General features: G+C 37.3%; 1 protein-coding gene across 1 annotated transcript; it reads left to right on the top strand.

Annotated features, from left to right (window-relative positions):
• Nucleotides 1-10,116: 10,116 nt before the first annotated feature.
• On the top strand, nt 10,117-10,818 carry LOC126696525 (uncharacterized). Its single transcript, XM_050393248.1, has one exon. It carries the CDS (start codon nt 10,117-10,119, stop codon nt 10,816-10,818), a length of 702 nt encoding a protein of 233 aa, XP_050249205.1.
• Nucleotides 10,819-14,283: the final 3,465 nt, after the last annotated feature.

Raw genomic sequence — 14,283 nt, 5'->3', positions numbered from 1 at the left:
TCAAAAAGTAATTTTGTGAAATCTTGGGTAAATTGTAATTTTGGAAAATCTGGGTTAAAGGATAATTTTGCAAAAGTTATTAATCAAAATGGTAATTTTGAAAAGATTTGGGATTGGTTTGTAATTTTGGAAAAGCTTTGCTTGTGGACCGGTTGGGAGTAAGAGCTCTTAATTTTTGGGTTGGGCTGAGCTTTGTTGATGGGCTAGCTAAAATGGAGACCTAAGTAGCTGATGGTTGCAAGGTGCTTGGTTGATTTAAGAGAGTGGGTTGGTGTAGTTTTCGAATTGGGCCAATGATGGGGTTTGGGTTTTAGATTGAGTAGAATTTCGGGTTGGTCTTCTGGACCACACTCTTAGAACTGAGTAGGGCCCTAATCAAATGGGTCAAGCTAGACCCAACCTAAATTACTATCAGGTTAAACCTAAACCTCTTTTTATCCCTCGTTCCAGTCATAGCTCTCTCCCTCTGCTCCACCACCACTAACAACGGTGGTTCTCAACCTCTAACCACTAACCACCAAGGGGCTGTTTGGTACATAATTTCAAACACATATTTTCAGTTTTCAAACAACATTACACTCATTTCCACACACTTTTTCACTCACACATATTTCTAAAAAAACTGAAAACTGTTATTTAAACACACGTACCAAACGGGCCCCACATTTCTCTCTTTTAGACCCAGCCAAGGCCGAGGCCATAGCCACTGCCACTAAGAGCCACCACCATGGTGGCTGCCACCCTCTCCTCTCTCTCTCTCTCTCTCTCACTTCTCTTTATTTTCTATTTGCTTTTTCCTGTGACCCATGGCCAAAAGTTCTTAAATTTATGTTGTATATTGATTGCTTTTGTGATTGGGATTGGGGTTTTGAAAGATAGTATTTTTGGGTATGGTTTGTCATGGTATTTTCTGATTTAGGGTTTGGAGATTGTTTTAAAATGTATTCATCTGTGGGTTTTTGGGTTTCAGGTTTATGGTTGTGTGAGCATGAATTTGAGTGTGTTATATGTGCCCTGTGTATTTTTTGTTACGTGTGGGAAAAGTCTCCATGCCTATATGGATAGGATAGTTCCTCATTTTGAATTTAATCTTAAAATCTCACCAACAACTGCTAAAATATTTGGCATTCGATTTTAAAAGAGTGACATGCATGTAATGTGAAATGAAATAATAATAAATTATGTAATATGTGGATGCATGGCATGTATAATCTATCACGTAGTGACATGTGAATATATGACATGTATCTATCCTAAGATGACATGTGAGAAATAACATGGATCTATCCTATGATGGTATGTGAAAAATGACATGCATCTGTCCTAGGATGGCATGTGAAACCATGGGGCTATCCATTTAGCATAATGGAGTAGGTTATTGATCGAATGCACATGGAAATGAGGTGAATGAAACTTTGACTAAATCCCATCTTTAACATAATTTTCTCAAGAAAAACTCATTCAACTCGGTCATATGCCTTGCTCATGTCAAGCTTTAAGGCCATATACCCCAACTCACCCGTTCTTTTAGCTTTCAGGTAGTGAAGCGTCTCACGTGCAATTAGGATATTATCAGTTATAAGTCTTTCTAACACAAAGGCACTCTGAGTTTCAGAGATTATCTGGGGGAGAAGGGATTTCAAACGATTTGCAAAAACTTTAGCAATAAGCTTATCCAAGACGTTACACAAGCTAATAGGCTTGAAATCCATAACTTGCTTAGGACTCTACACATTTGGGATAAGGGTTAAGTGAGTATGATTTAAGTTGTTTGGAATAGTACCTAAATTTAACATAGAAAGCACTGCATCAGTGACCTCTACACCCACTTTGGTCCTGAACTGCTTATAGAATAAAGGTTGTAAGCCATCAGGGCTAGGTGCTGTAGAAGACTCCATCTAACTAAGAGCAAACTATACTTCAGAAGCTTCGAAAGGCTTATCCAAATCATCATTCATGCTTGTAGGGTAGTGGAGCATTAGCCTGGCTATACAGGCACTTATGCAAGGCATTGAAGATGAAGGCGATGCAGATTAGAGGAGCAGTGATGTTGGTGCAGCTATGGGCATATTCGAGGTTCCCACTGGTATGCCCTATTATGAGGCCGCCACAACCGCCAGTGGAGGTAGGTCTCCTTGCCAGTCGGTATGTTATTTGATTAGTTTGATACAATTGTCATGCCATTTGTCATTCACCGTGCATGTGTCTATAGTTGGTCAAAATCCTTGCATGTATGCCACTTGTAATACATTCACTAAGGACACTGTTGTCGAGAAGTAAACCCTGTTTCAAACCAAAAGTCCAATTGAAATTAATTTAATGGATTACTTAACAAGATATAGCATGCCAATATACACTGTTATGAGTGTAGAAGAAAATTACAAATACAATATACTTTTTTTTAATAGATGCAACTAAGTGTTTTGTATTAGCATTAATAGATAATGCTAATACAAAACACTTAGTTGCATCTATTAGTGCAATGGGAATCACAGTCACACATGTCATTCAGTACTTAATATGTACTCGGCCACAATTTATAAAAATAGGTTGTACAAAATATTTGTAAATAGTATATAATCTGATCATATTTAAGTTTAATATTGAAGATGTTTGTTTTTGAATTTTGGCTAACTCATGAAAAAGTCTTTGTAATAATTTCATTTGGTAGTGTATGTAAACTGGTCATTTTTTTTCAACAAGGAAAAAACGGGTTGTTTGTTAACCAATTTATATACTTTGTTCTGAATTTATATCTAGATTCATATTATTATGAAACAATGAATTTGTTTGTGTTTATTATATTTTCTAAAGGCATATTCGTATGCTCAAAAATTCACAGTCTAGACTTCGTTTTTAATTCTTTTTTTAATAGTAACAAGTGGGGATGAAACCAATGAAATCACCTTCGGAGAAAACGTCTAAACTACAATGCTCTTAATGCCCTTTGTGTGCGTTTGACTCACATGTAGTGCAGTAAACCATGGTACATCAGGCCAGATAGCTCCAATATTAGTTTCATGTTTATGACAACATCCTAATTCACTTTTTTCCCCCTATCATATGGAAATTAATCTCTTTTCAGTTCTGAAGGCATAAAATTAGGAGAGAATTGAACCTGCCAACTAGAAATTATTTGTTTGCAACACTTCATCAATTACAACTACAGATCCATTTAAATTTTAAGCCTTGCAAAGGTTTTAGGTATTTCATTTCTTATTTCTAATAAGTATTTTCATATCACTGAAAATACGAAAGCTAATTAATGGCTTCATTTTTGCTACGCATTTATTTTCGTGGTAGCATTGTTGTTTGATATTAACTAATGAGCATTATCTAAAATTTTATGTTTACTAGATGGAAGGGGCCGAAGAGCACGACAGAGCATGCCACACATGTGCTAGTTGCATATCATGCGTCACTGTCGAGTATACGGGCATACCAGGTATTCTACCGCTTCATGTCACAAGGATATAATTCTCCATATTTTTGTTTTTCACTTTTTAGGGTTGTTAACTACTGCATGTGTATAGTTAATAATGTAACTTTGGTCGATTAGACCATAGATATACAAGGAATTAGTTACGAATTCCGAAAAAAGGTGGGCAGTCAATATAAAGTACCTTCAATAGTAATTTTACACTGATGTTTGTCGTTTTGATTCCACACATATTTAGCTGTGTGCCCTTAAATTTTCTCCCTCGATTTTAGCTAGTGCAACTAGTAGTATCTGGGTGCATCTTACCATGTCAAATCCAATAAGAGGGGGAAATAGGTCAAGAATGTCTTAGGATTTTTAGTGAAATGATTCTTCAATGGTTTTATACATGTGTGCTCACATTGAGGATTGACACAAATAAGTACGTATTTGACTTGTTTTTTTGTTGACCATTTATGCAGGTTGTCTGGGAGCCGTACAGGGATGTCCTAGACTTGTTGCCCCCATATTGCACTGTCGGCTGACATATATGGAGGGCCACTGTGCCGTTGATCTATTTCTAGATGGTAGAGGATCATCATCCCGAACGTGTCTTTCGTCAGTTCAGGATGAAGCAAGCGCCACCGAATATTGTGGATACGTCGGTTGATCTCCACAGAATCTCCCTCCAAGGTAAACTAGATAGGGATTGGGTGCGAAAGCATGCTGTCTACATTGACCGATGGGCCCATAGAGAGGAACGTATTGCCAACGCACCAGCATTGGATGGGGACACGATGTACCTTGCTGCTTACATGGAGTAGTACCGAAGGACGACTAGACAGTACATTACGCACGAGTCGGCTTATTGGGAAATCCTGTAAGGCAACAATTCGATGCTTCTTTTATGGATTGACAATATATGTGTGTTGCTGCATGCGTTCTGAAAATTTAAGTTTTATGGAGCCATTGAATCAATATTTTGACATTCATTTTAGAGTCATTTCTTGCCACTAGATATGCATTTGTCACAAGCAATATGTACTGGTGTGCCATTTCAATGTTCATATATATATGACTAAGCTCAACATGCATAATTTGTTTCCAAATCGGTCATGAATTACCTGCCAAGAGATATAGTCAAAAATCATACGATTTGCCATTAAAGGCATAGTGTTGCACAACACAAAAGTAACCAGAAAAGTTTTAACGGGACTCCTTTATTTCGCAGGTTTAGTCCAATGTGGAATTACTATTGCAATGCAAACCAGACTCCCAAGTGTACAACCACCTGAAGAGGACGCTAGATGTTGTCGGAGAGTTGAGCTGAGTGGCATTAGAGAACGCGCGTGCCACGGCGACTGAGGCGAGCACACAGGCCACAGGCCATGGTGGAGGAGGGCGTGTACGTAGTGGAGGTCATGGACACAGTGGAGGTCGTGGAGGTGGTCATGAGGATGACAATGACTTGGGTAACTTCCAACTCTAATACCTCCAATTCTTACTAACTTTCACTTCTACTACTTTCAGTTGTAATTTATTTAGAGGACATATTATAATAGCGAAGTATGTATTGTTTGGTAAGTTGTTTTTAGGGTTAATTTGCACTTCCTTATCTTAATTATGGTATAATTAGTTACAGTGTTCTCCCAAACTTTAAATATTAAAACTAAGCACTTTAAATATTAACCAGTGGGAATAATCACTTTTTCTTCCAAGCAAAATATATATGTATTGAAATGTAAGACATGCAAAACTGTTTCATTCATTCCTTATAAACTACAATCACAATACTATTATCCACTTTTAACATATACACATCAATGCTAATATATTTTGCTTATGTATGAAAAAACAGTAATTCTATTCATTTTTTCATCGAGTATAAAGCACAATAATATGTTTGCCAATGTAATTCCTTTTAAAAATATTTCTACGTGACCATGAAAATAAAATTAGCATTATATGAGGAAATTCAAAGTTGTGATCACATTATGAAGTTCATAAAATTAGAGTTTAAAAAAATACTAATAATAACAATGATAGAGTATAAACAAGTAAACAAATCTGGACTTTGTAATTCAAAGGTTTTTTTTATAATTTTTTTTATTATAGTTAATTAAATATACCAATAATGAATTAAAGACAAAGTTTTATTAGATATTATGAACAAAACAAGGTTTATATAGGGTAGTCTAGGTGTCCTAAGCATTAGTTTTATTGGGAAGGTTTACACTTTACAATAGTTATTGGATTCTATAAACAACATGCACTAGGTGCGGGTCTATTTGGATTGCTTACGCATTTGGCCCTTGTCATGTAGGGTTTACACTTTACAATAGAGTTATTGGATTCTATGATCCCACTCAAACTGAGTTTCTGCGAACTTACTTACGAATGAACCTCTCCTTTATACTTTCTAGTTTCTAGGGTAATTATACATTTTGAATCTTGTGTTAAAAACAATGTTTTATTGTTATTGTATCAGCTTTGTAGTTGCTCTGTGTTTTCAATTCTATTCTAGCTTTGTTTTTGGACTTTGTTGTCTTCCATTTTTAGTAGAATGAATGCAGACTGTTCCAATCAAAAAACAAAAAAAGTGAGAGAGAGATTTTTATGAGTAATGCATTAACTAATAGTGCAAGTAATCTTTCTCCACTCTCGGTTAGAAAATTTTCTCCATCCTAAAACATCAAATTTTATCACTCACCTTCAAGAATTTTCTTAAATTTTATTGTTAAAGTTGAAATAATTATTGAATAATAAAAAAAAAGACAGCAAATAGTAGACATTTTTTTCTTGGGGCAAAATATGACACTTCCATTGCAAATGGAAAAATATTCAATCAAAATAAAAAGTAAGAACATCGGAAAAGAAAGCAACCATGAGGCTGCAACTGGGACGACATTTTGTGTGTGTGAGTGTGTAAATGAGAGGTTTCATTCCCCAAATTAAATCCCTTGTAAAGGGTCAAATGCCATTGAATCATATCTAGGCTGCAAATAGTAAGACATTTTCTGACTCAATCCCTTGTTGTCATCTTAATAAATACAAGTGTTTTTGTACAGATGATGAGGCATTGGAGGGCGACTGGGGCATGTACATGGATGGCACCGAGTCATTGCAATGCACATCTGACGCTACTGCCCAGCCATCCCACCTCGCTGGCCATGATGATAGTGCAGAACACACATCCTGTGCTCAAGCCGGCCCTCGATCCCCACCACCCACTCGGCTATCTCCCCCATTGTTCACGACTCTACCCACGATGGTGGTTGTGTATTTGTACCCACACCTGGCCGACCAACCCCACCTGTAGTTCAGGCTGAGCCCACCCAAGACCCTTCACTTCCTAACCCCGACGAACCGATTGCATAGATCGAACAGATACAGAGTGAGAATATTGTGCCGATACATGGGTTGCGAAGATCACTCCGCACTGACATACATCCCCCTGGTTGTGGGACTGGTGATGGTAAATACCATGATTTATGGAAACATTTATGAAATCCACAGACTGCGCATAATTATAAAAGATATATAAAACTTGAAAAGGAATTATTCCTATGTCTACCTCCACTATTATATGTCCTAGTCTTCTATCTTCAAAATGATAAAGTAATTATTTGCACAGCTAGGAAAGCATCTTTCTTAATTGCTATCTGTTAATTAGAATGTTCAAATTAACAATCACGTGCTCAATTTGCATTAGATTTTCTTATTTGGCCAGTACACCTCCATGCAATGTAAATCGTTTATCATTTACCTTAATAGAATGTCACAGGACTTGCATATGATGTTGTGTGCTTTAAGTGATGATCATACTCAGATCAAACATTTTCTCATAATTAAATCAAGCAGAGGGTTCGTCAACTATTGCTCACTTCACTTGGTAGATATTTCAAAGGCTTCATCATCAAACGCATAATCCAAAAGTTTTAAGTATATCCTCTATAGTATTGAATAACTGTTACCATTGTTGCAATGCAGTTAATCATGTATTCACCGTCATTATTTGTGGTTGTAGAATTTGTAGTAGTCATGTGACATTGGATGGCAACCCAATTCATCACCCAACTTATTAGTGGTGTCAAGGGTGATCGATCATTGCGATAGAATTTTCTCATTAGTTTTTCTTTTTTCATTCCACAAAATCCTCACAGAATTTGCACAATGACGTAGCCTATTAAGTGTTGACCCCTATTTAGTGGAGGGGTAAAAGAGAAGCTATATAGCTCCTTTCCACATCATTGTGGCCTTAGGGAATGTGCGATCCCTCTCTTTAAACTCTACTTTGGCTGTTAGGGAATGTGTACATTCAAGTAATGTGTGATCCCTTTGAATTTCAAGTAAGACAAGACCGGCGAAGGCAGCTGTGAGGAAACGAAAAGATCATTGAGCTGTTGATGATGTGGAGTATATGGGGGTAAAACCTTGCTCAATATCTAGACTTTTTAATTTATTTTAGTTTTTGAGGTTCATTTTTCGATAATTTCAATTCAAAACCAAAAAAAAGAGAAAATCAATGTCCTCATTATTAGACAATTAGGATTTTTCTTGGCTATAAAAGGAAGTTGTTACTTTTAAGCAACTAAAAGTCCAACATAAGTCCAACATATGAATCTCCTCTCTCTAGATATACATAAGTCCAACATGGCTTGGAAATTGAATTTGCTTAGTTTTGTTTATAAATTTCCTTCCTTGCTTTAAGCTTTGTTTGATTTGCAAGAAAGTGATGGAAAAAAGGTGCCTTGCACATGAAATTATTGTTATTAAAATATTCCCTGCGCATCAAATTAGATCTATGAAATTTGGACACAAACACAACACAAGTGTTATGTTTCAGCTTGGACATAGCATGTTAGAGACAGCAACTTGTTAAATTTCAGACCATGCATATGTCGCTGGACCAGCATACTTGGTACAAAGAGAAGGCATTTCTTTTTGTTGATTGGTAAGTGAAAAATAGAAAAGGCATTTCTTTGACATTAGCTAAGAAACTCTTCCAGTCTTGGTACAAAGAAAAAGGCATTGCTGGGTCAATTCGAAATGGTCTTGTCTGTGGTTTTAGATTCATGAGGGGAACGTCATTTGAATGATTTTAGGGGACAAGAGCATGTTGAGTGAGGATGAGATGCATGCAGGTGAACCATTTTGTGTACAGATCTTGTTCTTGAGTCAGAGCATAAATAACTTCCTTGCTTTAGGCAGATGAAAGAAAAACCAAGGTTTTAATAGGGAAGAGAAAAAGACTTGATGTAGGATTGCGTACGAGTAAGAATAAACATAAATTTGCCCACAATCTGCCTGAACACTAAACCCTCAATGAATTGAACCAAAACCTACACGGATAAACACCCATAAACTAAAGAAAACTTATTAATAAAATACCATGATTGGCCAACAGCTATGTCCTCATACCCAAGAATTCTATAATGAGTCTTCAATAGGGGTATCTGAACATAATAATGTGGTACAATTTATGATAACACAAATTCTTTGAACGTTGTGGGTCTTCAATGGGGGGTATCTGAACATAATAATGTGGTACATGTTGCATGCTAGGAATTATCGACCTTATTTACAATGCTGCTAAATTCTCATTTGTTTAACAATATCCTACATGAAACCCAAACACATTGTGTGAACATTTTTGTTTTCGAAATGAAGTTTGATGGACTAGATGATACAATTATTCAATAGTATTTTTTATCATCTTTAGCACAATTTGCTTAGGTTTGTTTAGCTGCGTGAACACCCAAACATAGGGCATGTATAGTTAGCCTATGATTTCACAATATTACACAGCATGATACAATTATTACTATTTGTGGTTCAGGTCTGTTATGAGTCCACATTACTTCTACGTTTACTACGATGGGGAGGCATATATTAATGATTTGCACGGGCTATCATACCGAGGTTCGAACCAAAAGCAGATGCTTGTTGCAGTGTAACATGGGATACACATGAGAAAACTAAAACGGAAGATAATGTCAACTCTTGGGTTAGACAAGGATTCCCATGACATCTCCATTGTATTTCGAGCTTCGCAGCAACTGATGAGTACCCAAGTTTTCTACAATTCAATTCTGTTACAATGCAACGATGATGTGGACATAATGTCGGGAGTGATAAAGCGGGCATTACAATTCATAGGTTCTAACTTGTATGTAACTGTTGACACCGTTGGGTTTAATGTCGACGGGTGTTCGCAGTATGCCAATAGAGATGGAGAACAAGAATCAGTTCATATAACTGTTGTGTACCCTTCAGTTACAGCTGAGACATCTTTGCCCTACAATGCGGTTACTATGGACAATATTGAAGACGCCGAAGTGTTAGGGTCTATCCATACCCATGAGGGTCGAGGGTATAGTCACGGAAATGAAGATATCCAAACCTACTTGGACAAGGCAATCGAAATGGATGACACTCGAGATGTGTACGAGGAGTTCATTGATAATGATGGATCGGTAGACAATCCGAAATTTTTAGATGAAGTACAAATTGAAAACAATGTGGATGCTTGCCCTAATTCGAACCCTAACCCCGAATGGTTCACGTCAAACACATGGGATGACATTCATGACCCATCACCTTCCCTGGAAACAAGTCTGATGAGTTGGTGACCGGGGGGCGAACCGAGCAAGGGGATGCTATTCAAGAATAAAGCTGCAGTTCAGCACGCGTTAACCATGTTCTTTGTGGGGCTCAATAAGAAATTTAAGTACATGAAGTTAGACCCAGAGAGACTGGTTGTAACGTGTGTACACGATGCATGTCTATGGTCAATTCGAGTTATCTGCAGCAAAAGGCACAAGCAGTGGATGATCACAACATGTAAGGGTCCCCACACTTACTCGTCACTCCAGGTGGATCATGATGGAAGGATGATGGATTCGAAGTTCATTGCCATCACACTTGAGTCATACGAACGGGAAGACACTTCGAGAACAATAGCAACCCTGTGTAGTCTTCTGCATGCGAAGCACGACCATTGGGTGTCTCACTATAAGGTTTTGGATGCAAAACAGAAGGCGGTTGCAGCCATCTACGGGGATTTCGATGAGTCATACGGAGAATTGCCTCGGTTTCTAGCGGTGTTAAAAGATGCAGATCCAACCACAGTGACACAATTGAAGTGCGACCATCGTGGTGTGTCAGGAACTTGCACATTTAACTGTGCCTTTTGGGCTTTTGGTCCGTGTATTGAAGGGTTCAAGCATTGCAGGCCGGTGATAAGCGTCGATGCAACACACCTCTATGGCAAGTACAAGGGGAAGTTGTTGATAGCAATGGCAACATATGCTAACAACAAGGTTTATCCGCTCACATTTGCCGTTGTTGAGAGTGAGAGCAAGGAGACATGGGGATGGTTCTTAGCATGCCTGAAATGATTTGTTACGGACCGGACCAATCTTTGCATCATCTCTGACCTACATTCGGGGATAAAAGCCTGCTTTGATGACACAAGTATGACTTGGTTGCAGCCTACCCAGGCCCTTCACCGGTACTGCCTCCGCCATGTAGCCAGCAATGTTAACACAAAATGGAAAATTCTGGAGTTGAAGAACTTGGTATGGAGGGTAGCAAGTGCGAATCAAGTCAAAAAGTTTGAAGCCACACTGGAATTAATTCGCAATGTCAAATCGGCTGCACACAAGTACCTCTAAGTTGAAAACAAAGAAAAGTGGACACTTGCACACAACGGAGGGCGTCGATACGGAGCAATAACAACCAACCTATTGGAGTGCTTTAATGGAGTATTGAAAGTGCACCTTAGTTCAACCCCATCTATCATAGGATCAAGAAATACAGGATTTGAAGATGAAAAGACCCTGAATAATAGCTGATGAGCATATCACCAACTTGATTTTCTTCCTCAATCCATTCCCCAGTTTCATTCTCTAGACTTGCAATAAAGTTCCTCTTATTTTGTCCAAAGGACCGACAATAGAAATTGATGTGCATTGATAATAGCTTAATTTTACATATTTATATCATTATTAGAAAGTATTATCATACTTATTTTGAGTTAATTCATGCATTTTATATTTGGTTTTGAATAATGTTGAATAATCAATTTTGTGCTTAATTGAATATTATTGTGTGAATTTAACTTTTGTAGGAGAATAGAATTAAATAAGTGAATTTGTGCAAAGAAGAAAGCTAATGGACTTTACTTTTACAAGGACCATGATGAAGTTAAAGAAAGCCAACCCAATTAAATTTAAGTCTAATTGGAGCAAGGAATCAAAGGAAATTTGAACCAAATCCAAGTCCAATTCGAATTAGGATTCCAGCTTGCGCATTAGTTAGTATTTTTGGCATAACTTTCGGATCAGATGTCCAAAAGTCTGAATTTTGACGTTAAATGGGCCAAAATCGTCGGTTAAGTGAAGCCTAAAAATCTGAGATTTTCTCCAAACGGGAATTCAACTTGTAATAGGATTCCTTGACCTATTTAAAGGCTCTTTAGGGCAAAATTCAGAGGAGCCTAAGGCTAGTACTAGGGCTAGGATGCAAAACAGAAAATTGGAGCAAGAGGCAGTGCCGCATATGGCTTCTCTGTAGCTTTTCTCCATGATAGCATTGTGACTATTTCTTTTTCTATTTTATTTGTCTAGTTTAATGTTTAGTATTTTATTCTTGTGTTTTATTTCAGTTACCATGAGTAGCTAAATTTATAATTAGAGTTGAGGATAAAACTTTGTTAAGGATTATCAGTAATATTTATGTGATTTGATTTTTCCCACAATAATAGTTCTTTAATGATTTAAATTGTTCTTGTTTCATATCAATTGAATAAGATGGGATTCTAGATATGAGTTCAATCATGTTTTTCTCATGATTTAGGATTTGTCTTAATTAATTGAATGCTTGGTTTATTATTTCTTGATTTTAAAATTGGATATCTCTTGTGATTTGTTTGGCTACAGATACAATTGATGATTTGATTTTATACATTGGATGGGAAGAAAAGCATGCTTTAGATATTTAAATAGAATTTTTAATGATAATATTTTCCATGATAGCAAGATTGATTTCTAGATTATCATGCAATAGTTTGGAAAAATTAATAATCATAAATATATGTTGATATGATTTACAAGGCGGATTCCAAAACTTTAATTCCTTTCTCCAGATTATTTACATCTCTTTATTGCTTTATATTATATCTTTGCTTAGTTCAATTATTTGCTTAGTATATTTAATTTCAAAACAACCAATTTTTATTAAAATAGATTAGGATTAATTTGGTTAAGGTTTTATAATATTCCTGCATTCATTCAAGTCCCTGTGGGTTTGACCTCGTTCTTGTCAAACTATAATTCGGTATGGTTCGTTCACTTGCGAGTATTTTAAAATTTCAACAACAGAAATACTTTGTGTTTTGGTCCCCATACTTTAGCCATTTGTCTTTGCCCTCTAATTCCACATGCATTCCTCCATGTCCATCAGTTTATCAATCTCCTCATTCAAAGCCCTCTTCCTACCATTGACAACGCCTTGGCTTTCTCTAATTGTTTTCTTTTTTAAGCTAACAAAATCCTTATATTATTGAATACCCTTCTATTCCATGTACTCAATTTTTCTTGACAATTCCCAACCTTCAGTAGCACACTCTCCATTAGATTCCCCACAGAGCCCATATCCCAAGCAAAATGAACTACCCCTTCATATCAATCATCTTTCAACCACATGGCCTTAAACCTAAATGGCTTTTGAGATCTGAAAAAATGCTTATGAATGTCATCAGAACATAACCAAATTGGCTTGTGATAAGAGGAAAAACCTAGTAAATGGTGAAGACTGGCTGACGGAAATTTTATCATCCAATCTGCTAAGTGGTGGCGCGATCCAGTCTCACCCAAGTTATGGGCCTAGAGAATCATTTGCTGCTCTAGGTGAAGGGAAGACTTGAGAAGCCTAGGTCTTTTAGACCGCAGAAATCCAAACAATCCCTGAAGCTTTGCATTTGTTTCTTTGGGTGGATAGGACCTCCTAATTTTTCCTCTAGTCTCATAATTTCTTTAAAGTCACCAATACAAACCCACGTCATTTCAAACTGTGAACCAAGGTGGCGAAGCAAAGACCAAGAATCTTCTCAGTTAGCAACTTCAGGGGCTCCATAAAAGCTGGTGAAGCGCCAGGCATCACAGATTCTTGGGTTCACCATTGCATCAATGTGTTGAGGCAAGAATGTACAAATGTGTAAATCAAGCTCATTCATCCAAAACAAAGCGAGCCCACCACTCAATTTTTTTCGAGGAATAATAAACATGTTGTCGAATACCAAATAGCATCTCAATCTTTCTAGGTAAGACTTTTTTCTTTGTTTCCATCAGAAAAACCAAACTGGGACCTTTTGCTTTCACCAAATCAGAAAGCTCATGAACTCATCGGGGTTCCCAAGCCCGTGACAGTTCTAGCTCAGACAATTCATGGTGACCGGCGTGGCTAGGATGCAGCCATTGCCGACACAATGAAACGGGATGAATCTCCATGAGCGCCCTCAGTTTCAATAATTCTTCTCTTCGTATCTAGGTATATTGAGTTTTCAATTTGGGGAAAATTTCTTGTGAACTCCGAATTTGTGGCCTTCTTATTCTTTGAAATGGGCTTTGTACTTACTTTAATCCCCTTAGTATGTTTCTTTGACTTACTCGCACTTGAAAGCCCATGATTATTAGAAATATCCTGCAGTGGGGGCTTGGGCCTAGGACATAGATGGACTGAAGGAATGGAGAAGTTTGGCTAGTCAAACTTGCAAAACTTAACCGTGGGCTCAGTTAATAGGCCCGTAGAATGGGTTGTGCCTACCTTAAAGGGCCCTACTATCTCAGTTGCCACATCAGGGA

Source organism: Quercus robur, chromosome 8 (genome assembly GCF_932294415.1).
Source record: "Quercus robur chromosome 8, dhQueRobu3.1, whole genome shotgun sequence".
NCBI classification, from domain to species: domain Eukaryota; kingdom Viridiplantae; phylum Streptophyta; class Magnoliopsida; order Fagales; family Fagaceae; genus Quercus; species Quercus robur.
This window is presented reverse-complemented; position numbering and strand designations above follow the sequence as displayed.